Source organism: Tursiops truncatus, chromosome 16 (genome assembly GCF_011762595.2).
Source record: "Tursiops truncatus isolate mTurTru1 chromosome 16, mTurTru1.mat.Y, whole genome shotgun sequence".
In the NCBI taxonomy this organism is placed as follows: Eukaryota; Metazoa; Chordata; class Mammalia; order Artiodactyla; family Delphinidae; genus Tursiops; species Tursiops truncatus.
In genome coordinates, this window is record NC_047049.1 from 40,677,371 (window position 1) to 40,691,089 (window position 13,719).

Genomic DNA, 13,719 nt, shown 5'->3' on the forward strand with positions numbered 1-13,719 from the left:
CTTCCTACTCTAGGCCAGCTGTCATTGTTCTTTGCTTAAAGTACTATAGTTTTTTCTGACCAGTCCATGTTCATCCATTTTGACTACTTTCCTGTCTGACTTCCATAGAGTGGTCAGTCATCTTTTTAAAGTTCACATGTACTTACATCACTATCGATCTGAGCTTTCTTAGCCCACTACATGCTTACCATATTTCAATGGCTTCCCAGTGCTCAAAGAATAAAACTCAAATCTCTAATATGCCCCAAATTTCTGCCTCATCTTACAGTAGTTTACGTTCATTCTCTCTTCCTCAACCTTTCTTTAAATCTTGGAATGTGTCTTCTCCTTTCCAATTTAGGATTTGTATGCAATCCATTTCCTTCCAATTCCTGAGTCCACGACATTCCTTCACCTACAAGTCTATAATTACTACTTATTGACATCTCAACTCCTGTTTTTTTCAAATTTGCTTTAATATCCCCCACTGCTGCTGTTGTGTGCTTTGTTATAAGTGCTCATAAAGCACTTTTTTTTCTGTTCTTTTCTTTTCCTTTCTTCGATATCACATAAGTTTGTAATTATAATCTGTTTCTTATGATCATTTGATTAATTTCTATCTACTACGTATATTATAAGATCTCTGAGGGTAGGAACCATGTGTATTTTGTTCAATGTTATTATTTCTAGTGCAGTTATGTATTCAATAAATATTCATTGACAGGATGAGGAAAGAAACTAATGCCACTTGAATATAGCAGCCATTTTATCTCATTTGTAAACATTTTCAATGTTTCTCTTCTCTTATGAACTAAACACTTTAGAGAGACCATGCGTTCCCTATTAACTGCTCTATTTTATACTCTACATAGCACTGTGCCTATATATATTTTTTAATTAATTAATTTATTTTTTTGGCTGTGTTGGGTCTTTGTTGCGGCGAGCGGGGGCTACTCTTCATTGCGGTGTGCAGGTTTCTCTTTGCAGTGGCTTCTCTTGTTGCAGAGCACGGGCTCTAGGCACACGGGCTCAGTAGTTGCAGCACACGGGCTCAGTAGTTGCAGCACGAAGGCTCAGTAGCTGTGACTCATGGGCTTAGTTGCTCTGCGGCATGTGGGATCGTCCTGGACCAGGGCTCAAACCCGTGTCCCCTGCACTGGCAGGCAGATTCTTAACCACTGCGCCACCAGGGAAGCCCTGTGCCTATATTTTTTTAAATTGTTAAATAAATTAGTGTACAAAGATGCTGGATGAATTAGTAAAATTTAAGGAAAAATAACTTTAATTTTCCTGCTTCATCTTTTTCATCCTACCCTGAACTGAAATTCACTGCTCACAGAACATTCTGAGAACTCTGGTAAAAAGACAAGTAAAATATAGCATCAGTGAGATAGAAATACGCTTCACAAACAATTCTGTAAGGGGCCCTGTTCATCCTGGACATCAGGAACTTGACTCTTAAGTGTGAGAATATCCCTCTACATGACTATCATTGAAGGAGCTATTTTGTTTATGAAGATGATTAGAAGATGATATAAAGAATAACAATCCACATTTGGTCATTAGAACCATATAGCTTTAACCTTCACATATATATTCAAGGCATTATTATTTAAACTAACATTCAAATTTCATAGAAATTCATTCCCCACCTTGCAACTAGAGTGATATTTCCCTAGAATATTTTAAAATCAAAAGCTGCTGAAGATCTCTTAACCAATGAGGGTAGAGAAATTAACTTGTGACATTTTGTTTTGCTTAGTATCTACTTTCTCTTCCTCATATCTTTATTTACTTTTAGGCAATTATTTATTCCCACTTCTCTTGTTTTGAAAATATGGTAAATGTGTGCTATTCTTCCAAACACAGAAACAGAGGCTTTTCATCTCATCACATGGGGGCAGCCAGAAGTCAGGCAATTAGGATTGCTTCTTTCCTTCCTCTGTATAAACTCCTTGAAAACAAAAACTACATTAAAAAAAAATCTTTGCATGACCAACACCTGGCATAAGCCTATTAAATAAGAATATCACAACTACTTTCTTAAGCATGTTTTCTGTACCTAGCACTTTACTTTACTTTACCTTTCTCTTGTATATAAAGTATATACCTTTCTCTTGTATATAAAGTATATAAAGTAAGTAACAGATCCCTAGAGAAGTTGGCCTCAGAGAGCTTAGGTAACTTGCCCAAATTCAAGCAACAGCTGATAAAAGGTGCAGCAAGGATTTAAACCTTAGGATAACTATTAAGTTATTTTTCCTCAAAAAAAAAAGTTTACATTAACTATTAACAAAATAAAAATAATGTACTATATGTTGTACTTGAACCAAAATTTCTCATAGAGAGAATGCAATGAAAGAACAGAATCTATAATAACTCTTTGTATGGAAAAATTTGTTTTAAATTCTAAACAGTGGATTTAAAATGAACTGTTAGAACTTGAGTCCTTTGTTGTTGGAAGACTTGCTTCACTCTGCTCTGTGAGCAAATGTCAAAAACTATACATAACCTTGAACACGTGAAGGAGAAATTAAATTCCATGTGGATTCAGAGAAAGCCTATGAAAGCTGAAATGAAGGATTGTCAGAGTCACTCTTTCAATAGTGAAAGAGGCAAAATCTATTATCTTTGAGGTAATATTTTAGTAGTGCCAAAAAAAGACAGGGAAGGTTATCTTCAAGTAAAGTCAGATCTTACACTGAACAATATATCTAAATTAAAATAGAAAACAACTTTAGCAATCAAGTGATGCTCTCTGCATGTAGGTTTATTTTATACTTCTAGTTTTCACATAGCTTTCTTTTTCTTTTTCATTCTTCGAAAGTAAGACCAATAATTCCTCCTAAACTACTGTACTTATTGATTAAAAATCTTTTCTCAAAATTCCTGAATCCAAACTTGTATGGTTTATATAAGAATAATGGCAATGTTCCTCAACATTAGGTAATTTTAATTCTCTTGAATAATGAAATGTTAACTAGAACTGCTCACTCATCATTTCCTTGGCCATTGTGATAACATTGTTTCCATTTTTCATAGTATATAAAAATGGATTTCTGGATTTTAAATTATGCTTTTTCTCTGTTTTTGTATATCAGGAAGTAGACCGTTTATCTTTTAGAGTTCTTGATAAAGTCTACTCTATTTTTATTCTTCAGTATAAAACCATTTGAGAAATTTATTTTGAATATAAAGTGTACAAAATTTTTGCATTGTCATTTGTTACAAGATTAATGCACATTAGTCAGCAAAGTATCAAATTTTTACTTTAACAGGAAAACTGACAAGATTATTTTCTTCATTCAAGTATATTTGAATTTTTTAAAAAGTCAAAATATGTATATGTATGTTATTCTTATTTTGGATTTGATATATTAAATTTGAGTAATACTAGAAATTGAAAATGACTTACGATATCTAAGAGAAAAATAACAACTTGTTCCAGAGGTTAATAAAAATACCTTACGAATATTTGCCCCTTCTCTTTTCTATATATACAAATATAAATTTTGAGTTTCTATGTTTATGGGAATTACATATTAAAATACATGAATCCTTAAAAATTAATATAAATGTAGCATTAAATCATGCAAAGTTTAATAATCAATGTTGATACACTTCCATTTTAAATAAATACCAAGGTATCCTATATTGGTAACATATCTGTTTAGAAAATTTGTAAATAATTATCTTTGGTAAAATTTTTGATAAATTGTATAAGATACTGCATTTCCCACTCAAAATCAATATTCACATTTAGACTCTATGGTCTGTTCCAGACACATTGACCTTTCCATGGTATTTACCTCTAAAACTCATGACTAGTGAATCCCAGTGTGTTTAAGTCTTAGTCCATCACCTTGAGATGAAGGCCAAATGTCATGCTTCTTCTGAATGATAACTCACTTGACCTACAGGAGTCAATCTATTCTCAAGTAATATTATGTGTTTGAACTACTATTGGGATTTTGATATTTCTGTCTGGATTAAATGAAAGATATATAAAATGTATTTTCTGACTATGAGAGTGTAACTATCTTCCAGAAGATTGAAGTAGATAATTGACTGAAAACCTCTTATTCGATATGAAGACATGAGGCAGCAATGAGAGTGTGCCTCTCAGATCTCCAACTATAGGAAGTATGCTTGACCAAGGTTCCAGCTGCTGTGCTCTGAAGTATATTTCTGTGTTTATATGAAGGTCATGTTGCTAGGGACTGCTTTCAGATAGTGATTAAGAAAAGTGGAGATGCTAAGGTAGGTCCCTTCCTGGGAAACACAGGATATATCTCTGACATCGGACTATGGTTTGACTCCCCAATCATCATGCAGAAACTTACTGAAATGACACATTAGTCACTCAAATGACACAGTAGGCTAGGATGTTTACATATGAGCTTCTCTCCCTGTTCTTCACTTGGGGTCAGAATGCATGTGCTTTAAAGTTCTCCTAGCCTTACCCTGCTTTCTCCTCATTTCTCTCCCATAGGTATTTCCCCTAATAAAATACTTGCTTGTTAAATCTCATCTTGATGTCTAATTATCAGAGGATGAACATGAACTAATACAGTACCTTAGGGGATTAAATTCAAAAGGAGTATTAGTATTTTGAAAGATATAAATTAAATACAAAATATTCAACATTTAGAAAAAAATTTCTAGGAAAATAAAGATGAAAAACTTTAAAAGATATTAATATAGAACTGCAATATATATTAAAATAAGTATTAATATATATTGATATATTAAAATGAAGATGAATAAATTGAATAGACTTAATATGTATTAATTTATGTGGAGACAAAAAAGAAAGCCTTGATTGTGATAGTTAACCATTATTAAATGTTATAACAATGTAGACGAGTTTGCCATATGGATGTATTAAACCAGTATGAGAAACTGGAATTAATATTCTTTCAATTCGGCAACTTCATGGCTACTATCACTTTATCTGTTCCATATTAATGGCAGATATTACCAGGTATGCAGATTTCTCTTTCCCAATAAGCACAACCCTTATCAAGATACCTGCTCATTATTAATAGGAGAGTATTATTTGTCACACCTGTCTTAAGTAAGAAGTTTAGCTCAGTTTCAATTAAAGGGTAGCAAAATATGTCACCCCACCCCCAAAATAAGCTGCTTTGGTATATGGATTATTTTGAGCAGTAGGTACTTAGAAAACAGCAAATGCAGGGAGAGGCTTTCTCTGAGTTCCCTTATCTACCTAAAGACAAATCCTCCAAAAGGAACTTAGTCATCATGGATTCTCTTTCCAGGAGTTTCATCGACCAGTAAAGACTGACTCTTTTCACAGGAGAGGAGACTAGAAGTGGATAGCACAACCAGGCAAACTTTCTCCCAAACTATCATACTTTCCATCTATTCCAGGGACCAATTCATCTTTCTTAAAATTATTATTTACTCTCTTCCAAGAGGCCTACATCCTTCCTCCCCATTTCCCATTAAGATGGTATTTAATCCTGTATTCTGAAGCCACCTATTTGTGTTACTCATCACCCTGTGTATCTCTCATGTATACATGAGAGATACATGTTAATAAACTTGTTTGTCTTTCTCTTATTAATCTTTTATGACAGGGATCTCAGTTAATAAATCTGAAGGGTACAAGAAAAGTTATTTTTCCTCCCCTACATTTACACTACTTGAAATGAGTAAATGCTAAAATTGATGAAGGCTCAGAGAAAAATGCATATAAAATAATTTAGAAGAGTAAATGTACCAATAATAACCTAAGCATGAGGAATGATTTCCCAATATTCACAGCTATCCAAAGATTGAAGGGGTGAGTTTCTCACAACTGTAAGGTTTTTAAAAGAGCGTAGTCAACTTTGTGGCAAGGACATTGGAGAAATCACGTATTAAGTTATTAGGCTGAATAAATGGTCTTTATGGTCTGTTTCATCCATTACATGGTATGACTTTGAGAACAGAATTTTATGAGTAAGATTACCTATTTTTCTCTACTTCCAATGAAAATCAAATTGTGAAAAATGGTTTAAATTAAGATATAAGATTGAATATGGATAGAGAGAAACTTCTTAATTGCCTGAATGGTAATAACTCAAAATTTATGATTATTTCTGTAAGGTAGGGTCTAATACTTGGACTTATTCATCGCAAAAAAAAAGAAGTGAAGCCAGCTGGAGATGATTTTTAAGGAGGAAGTGTTGCTTTGACAACCAAAGATAAAGAAATGCCATTAATTCTTTAAGAAATTATTTCAAGGAAAGGGAGGAGAGGGAGAATAAAGAGGGATGATTTGGGGCATGCAGACTCTAAGACACTTAAATTATTGATATGTCTATCTTTGTCAAAAAGAGAAACTGAAAGAATCAAATAAAACAAGAATGATGCAGGAAAATGGAAATCTGTTACACTTTTGAAAATTCTGATTGTATGCATGCTTCCACACAACATGATTGCTTAGTTACAATTATAAAAATAAATATACAGTCTGAACAGTTACATACTTTTCAAAAGTTTTAAGAAGAACTCAGTGTTTTCTGGAAAAAGTAGATGTTCATCTAATGACAAATAGATGATGTCTTGATCCGCCATTTAACCTAATTCAATGACTCAAAGAAAGATTGGTTTGAAGAGGTCATGAAATTAACAGAATGAGTCTGTTTTAAGTATTACAACTGCTTGAGGGACCAAAGAGAAGCTAGTGCATACTTAAGAATAACTGTAAATCTGGCCATTATAAAAGTAAACATATATCGGTATGGGGCAAATTGCATTCTCATTTTTAGATTCCTCCCACCCTTAAAAAATATTTGAAGTCAGACCATCCAGAAACAACTTCAGTTCACAGGATTTGAGGAAAGACAAAATCAAAATTTTTTCTGACACATAAAAATTATCTCCATATTATAAATTATAAACAAGAAAATAATGTGAGAAATTTCTCTTCTAATTCTGATAAGTTAAATTATTTCAATAATATAGTGTGGTCTATAAAATCCTTGAATAATTTTGAAGAATCTTCCTTATTTTTTTTTCAAAGAACCACTAGCAGAAAGTAAGGAACTTTTAAATTAAGAATAGGAAACAGAGGCATAAGTAAGTATGTGAAAGAAGGGTTTGACTTTTTGTTATATTTCCACTTTTACATTAATCAGCTAACCTACTAAGTACATGTCATCAAAAATAAAGCTACCATATGATACTACAATCCCACTCCTAGGCATATATCCAGAGAAAACCATAATTCAAAAAGATACAGGCACCCCAATGTTCATAGCAGCACTATTTACAATAGCCAAGACATGGAAGCAACCTAAGTGTCCATCAACAGATGAATAGATAAAGAAGATGTGGTATACCTATATACAATGGAATATTTCTCAGCCATAGAAAAAGAATGAAATAATGCCATTTGCAGCAAAATGGAGGGACCTAGAGATTATCATATTAAGTGAAGTAAGCCAGACAGAGAAAGACAAATATCCTATGGTATCACTTATATGTGAAATCTAAAAAAAATGATACAAATGAACTTATATACAGAGCAGAAACAGACCCACAGACATAGAAAATAAACTTATGGTTACCAAAGAGGAAAAGGGTGGGGAGGGATAAATTAGGAGTTTGGGATTAACATATACACACTACTATATGTAAAATAGATAGCCAACAAGGATCTACAGAATAGCACAGGGACTATACTCAATATTTTGTAATAACCCAAAAAGGAAAAGAATCTGAAAAAGAATGTATACATATACATTTACATATATACACATATATATATATTATATAACTGAATCACTTTGCTATACACCTGAAACTAACACAATTAAAATCAACTATACTTCAATAAAAAATAAAAAAAAATAACATAGCTTAAAAACAAACAAAAAATTTAGCTGTCAATCTAGTAGGTTTTTCCTTTAGTAAATATTAAACTGTTTACTATGATGTTTATGAATTTCTTATTGCTATTTTTACTTCTATAATTTTAGAAAACATAATTGTTCTACTCCAGTGACCAAGTTATTACCAGTAGTTCAACATGTAAATGTTTTTAATTCCATAAAAAGAATAATGAATTTTGTTTCCCTGTCTAGGTAAAACCAGTACATTGGAAAAAGTTTCATCAAATAGTAAATGCCATCTCTCAAGTTTTTTTGATGATCTCCACAAAGCTAGTCCACAGCTCATGACTCTCATTTACACTCTGCCATAATGGTTTCTTTTTCATTTTCTTTTTGCTTTACTTTAGTGATGAAGACAATTACACTTAGGAAAATGGAGAAAGTAGTTAATTGTAACCAAATAGTAAAGCAACAATAGTAAATTATAATTTAACTTTAGCTTGAAGTCCAGTAAGGTTTGGTTTGGAATATATAATATTAATACTTGATAAGCTTAAATAATTTAGAATAATTTAAAACACCCAAAAATGTTCATATGAGATTTGCTTTGAATTTAAAAAAAGTATTCTTTTACAATTTTAAGAAGAATGTAATCTATTTCACCAATACATATTTAAAAATAAAAATGTTTCTATACTATTACATCATTGGTTCATGTACCCAACATTATATATTCTTAATAGAAACTAAGCGATTTTAAAATGACTTACTGCAATTAAAGTCTATAATTTGTCTAAAATTACATGTTAAATGTGCTAGTTCTCCACAAACACCATTTCCCCTTTTCCTCAATAATAGAAGTAGAACTAGGACATAGCTGCCTAGCCAGGAGAAGTATTTCTCCACTCTTTTGTGGCTATGTATAAACATTTGCATGGATTTTCAAGATGGGATGTGAGCTGATGTGAAGTTTGCAACTCCTACCTCCCTTGATTTAGGAAATCCCTAGATGTGGATTTCTGCCCCTGCTCCCTTTCTATGGACTGAGATGGCAATAGCTGGTATTATTTTGAAACAGAATGTTACAGATGGAAGCCCATAACTTGGCCTGGGTGCCTGAATGACCACATGGAGAAACTGTAAGAAGAAGAGCTACTGCCAGCCTAAAACACTCACTTCAGACTCTCACATGAGCCAAAAACACATGTATTTTTATCACTGAACTTTAGGGGATTCTTTTTACAGCAGCCCAATCTACCCTAACTAATCTTATTATCCTGAGGTTTAAAGATTTCATGACTGACCATTCTAAAAATAACTGGGCAAGGGGAGGGAGGTCAGGTTCAAAATTCTAAAACAAATGAGTATTTTATCTTTAGGATCTCTCTTTAATACTTAGTTATTTGTTGAAAACTAATTTTTTCCTAAGGAATTCAAAAGTCAATATTGGAATGAAGACATTCCTAAGATGTAAAAACCAAATATACCTCAACTTGCAATGCTATCTATCTTGCATTACTGCTTTCTATTTGTAAACTATAAGCATCCTCCTCCCCACACCGTACAAAGATCGGAAATCTTGCATTATCGTTTTGTGAGTCCCTGAAATTTGATCACGTGAAGTTGAAGTTTTTCCACCAGGAGCAATTCTATAGCGGAGATAAAATTTTATCTCTAGCTTCTTAGGTTTTTTAGGCTGAGCCCAAGTATTAAGCTAACATAAAACAGATTAACAAGAGAAAGCATACACATTCATATAAGTTTCATGTGGCATGGGAGTCCTCATAAAGAAATGAAGACTCAAAGAAATGGTGAAACCTACATACATTTATATTAGGATGAACAAAGAGAGGCAATAGTGGAAACATAACTAAACTATGTGATGAGGCTAAAGGAAGATATAAATTATTTTATCAAGGTCTGTTTGTATAGAATTATCTTGAGTTTCACTCCCCGTTAAAGAATGTTTCTTTAACGGGGAGTGAAACATCTACTGTTTTTTTAAGTGCTTTCAGCTCAAAATAAACCTATGCCAAGGTGACATATCTTCGGGTGGCATATTCTGCCATTCTTTAATTCCAACACAAGTCATCATCCTGAAAATCAAGCATTAATAAGATTGTTTAGCGTCTCTGGAAGTTTTATGCATTCAGCTGAGGCAGTAAATGAATTTGAAAGAAAAATAAGAGAGGGAAGGGGACGTATGAGGTTAACAACCTTTCTCCCTTCCTCCCTTTCTTCCTTCTTTCTTCTCCTTCTCTTCCTCCTCCTCCTCTTACTTCTTGTTTCTCTCTCTTTCTTTTACAGAGGGAAACTGTGTTGCCTTTTACAGCAATTTGAAACACTGCAGGCATTTTGACAAAGATACTGGTTGAACATATAAAAAGAAAATACCAAACATGAACAAAAATATTCTTCACAGATACTGTTTTTAAAATGACAAACTGGGGCTTCCCTGGTGGCGCAGTGATTGAGAGTCCGCCTGCCAATGCAGGGGACACAGGTTCGTGCCCCGGTCCGGAAATATCCCACATGCCGCGGAGCGGCTGGGCCCGTGAGCCATGGCCGCTGAGCCTGCACGTCTGGAGCCTGTGCTCCGCAACGGGAGAGGCCACAACAGTGAGAGGCCTGCGTACCGCAAAAAAAAAAAAAAAAAAAAAAGAAAGAAAAATCCAGCAAACTGTATGTCCCACAGCAAAGAATTGGAGTCCACAGATTATCAAGTCAACACAAAAGGAAAGAAAATAGGTAATGGACATAAGGAAGAAAACGACCTTTAACACAGATTGACCAAGAATTCTTATTGTTTTAAATATATTTTACATCTCAATGGTTTACATATGTGTTGTATAGCATTTTCTTATAATGATATTGCATAATTTAATTTAGTCCTTGAATATTGTCAAGATAGCTTTTTATGAAAGGTGAAACCTTCTTGGTTTAATGTGGTAGATGTTGCCAGATGTATCGGCTAGTTCTTCCCTCAGTATCTTAGTCACTGCTTCAGCTTAAAATTCTTAGGTTGTTCTTTGAAATTATGAGAAGAATAAAATCCAAACTGTAGAATATGATAAAATGTTCTATTATATGAAATCTTCATTTTTCTTGAGCCTCAATTAATATAATTGTTTAACTTCCAATTTTCTTTAGATAGATGGAAGTAAAATATTCTGTTATTCAATACATTCTCCCATATCCCTTATTTATACTTCTGTATATTCTGATTCTTTGGCATGGAGCATTCTTCCACATTTTTGTGGAGTGGCTCAACTCTATTTTTCCTTCAAGAAACAGCTAAAACTTTGCTGATCATGTTCAGACACAGGTAACTGTGTCTCCAACATGCTTCCTCAGTACTCTGAGCTTCTATTATTGTGTTTTTATAGTGTATTATATTTTTCACATAGTTCTTTGTTTCCAACCCATGGCTGTGAGCCTCTGGAGTGTAATGACTGGCTGCCTTTTAATGCTATGTCCAGAACAAGTAAATGGTAAAATACAGTATATAGTGAGCCTCCTTCAAATATTTGTGAGAAAACTATCTCCAATGGGTTCTAACATACTAATAAAAGTACATAATGTTTTAACTTAATTGAGATTAAAAACTCATGAAAGAAAATTCTACTATATTTGCAGAAGAGCATTATAAAACATTCTTTCATTTATATCCAATAATGAAGCAACCATGAACATATAGTGATTTTAGTTTCATTATTTTTTCAGTAAATTCTTCACTTTCTAACATATACACACACACTATGGACTCAACTGTGTTCCCTAAAATTCATATTTTGAGGCCCTAACCCTCAATGGGATGGTATTTGGAGATAGGACCCTTGGGAGGTAATTAGGTTTACATGAGGTCATAAAAGTGGAGCTCTTATCTTGGCATTAATGCCTTTATAAGAAAAGATACCAGAGAGATTGCTTTCTTTCACTTTCCTTTGTGTCAGGTTATAGCGAGAAGGCAGCAGTCTGCAAGTCAGGAAGAGACCTCTCACCAGAACCCGACCATGCTGAAAGCCTGATCTTGGACTTCCAGCCTCCAGAGCTGTGAGAAAATAAATGTCTGTTGTTTAAACCACCTAGTCCTTGAATTTTGTTATGACAGCCTAACCTAAGATGGTATATATACTATCTTTACAGCTATAATATATATTATACACATAAACATAAACTCTCTCTCTTTCTCTCTCTGTCACTCATTATATAGGAAATATCATCTCAGATACACCTCAAAATTAAATGACATAATGTGTCTGGCAGTAACAAGAAACTAAATGTCTACTTTGTACCACTGAGATCATTAATCAGTTGCAATTTAAACCCCCAAACACAATGTTGTATTTTTCAAACCTAGCTTTAAGTATTTTTAAAGGATCCATTATTCATCAAAGGATTACTAAAACTGATATTTTACACTAAATTGTCATTTTAACCATATTAACTTTTAAAATAAATATAATGTTATGTTAATTTAAAAAAGCTTAAACTAGAATTAGAAGCCTGCTTCACTGGAAAATTCATATCACATCAATTTTGAGAGACCAAAAGAAAAAAAAAAAACAACAAAATAAAAACCTTCATATGTTACAAAACCTGATAGGAATCAATACCTGTATTCCTCTTGTGTGAAGCGTGGGATTTCTCCAGGATGTAAGACAAGAATTTTCACAGTGGCACTGCTGGACATCACAGGCTCACCATCATCAAAAGCAACAACCACCAACTTAAAAAGTAAAAAAATATTCAAGTTAAAGATGATTTAAAAGAAGAAAATAAAAGCATCATTTTTCTATGAATGTTTTTAATTATTGGACTGCCTGTTTCCAAAAGGGGGAGCAGTGATCATTTCCTCATCGCCTACCAGGTAGCAGAGACTGTGCTAGGATATTCATAACAATCCCACCAGGTAGATACCATTATTTCCATTTGCCAGGTGAGGAGACTCAAAGAAGTTCAGTTAATAACTCTATGATTAAAAAAAAAAAACTACCGGTAAAACAGGTATATGATACTACATCTCTCCAATTATAAACTCTTTTCTCTTTCACAATCCCACTGGTGCCTACAGTAAAAACATGAAACTTTATAACTGCCAACACCTATTTCAAAAGCATTAAATTCAGTCACATGGATAGGAAAAGCTAATTAGCTTGCTTATAAAAAGAAATTAATTTTTCCAGTGAATTAATTGTCTGCAAGATTATAGGGCAGAAATACTTCACTCTGGAGGATAAAATTGGAAATCTTTATAGTTTAACACACTTTGATATACACTCTCTTAAAAACAATTAAATTATATAAAATGAAGTTCATACTGTAGAATAGAAAATGTTCAAATGATGCAAACTAAAGAAAAGCTTTAGTCTTAAGATGTAATCTCTATATATTATTAGTAAAATAGCTTTTATAATTGATCATTTTCTTTGATAACCTCTATTATGTCAAGAAGAATTCTAATGTTTATTTTAAGAAATGTTAAGTTTCAAAACTATGTGTTTCTCTAGATTGTATATAATTTTGGAAGCTGCAGGTGACTAATCTAAACTAATTCAATCTAGATCACGTAACCACAACCAAGGGTCATCCTGAGAGCCACAATCTGCCTTTGGGTTAATACTTTACAAACAGAACAAGTATTTCAAATGGAGATGAAATTAAGTGAGACAGAGTGCTCACTGATATTCACAAGGTTAACTGATGACGGTATTTCCCCAATGTACGGTCAAAGGCTTTATTCCCAGGGACAAAATTTTTTCTAAGTAATTATAGAAAATGGAAACAGTCAAACATTTAATAAAATGGATTATTTATGATAATAGTGAAGGGTAGTATTATTTCAAATTTTCTAAAAGTATAACATATCAAGAGTACATAAACTTGAACCAGCAAT

General features: G+C 33.0%; 1 protein-coding gene across 8 annotated transcripts in view; it reads right to left on the minus strand.

The window, feature by feature from the left end:
• PCDH15 (protocadherin related 15) overlaps positions 1-13,719 on the minus strand; it is a 727,135-nt gene that overhangs the window by 116,447 nt on the left and 596,969 nt on the right. For all 8 annotated transcript variants that reach the window (XM_033841882.2, XM_033841881.2, XM_073793727.1 and 5 more), the window contains one exon: positions 12,440-12,552. In XM_033841882.2, the coding sequence (XP_033697773.1) occupies positions 12,440-12,552 (113 nt within the window). The remainder of the gene's footprint in view (positions 1-12,439; positions 12,553-13,719) is intronic.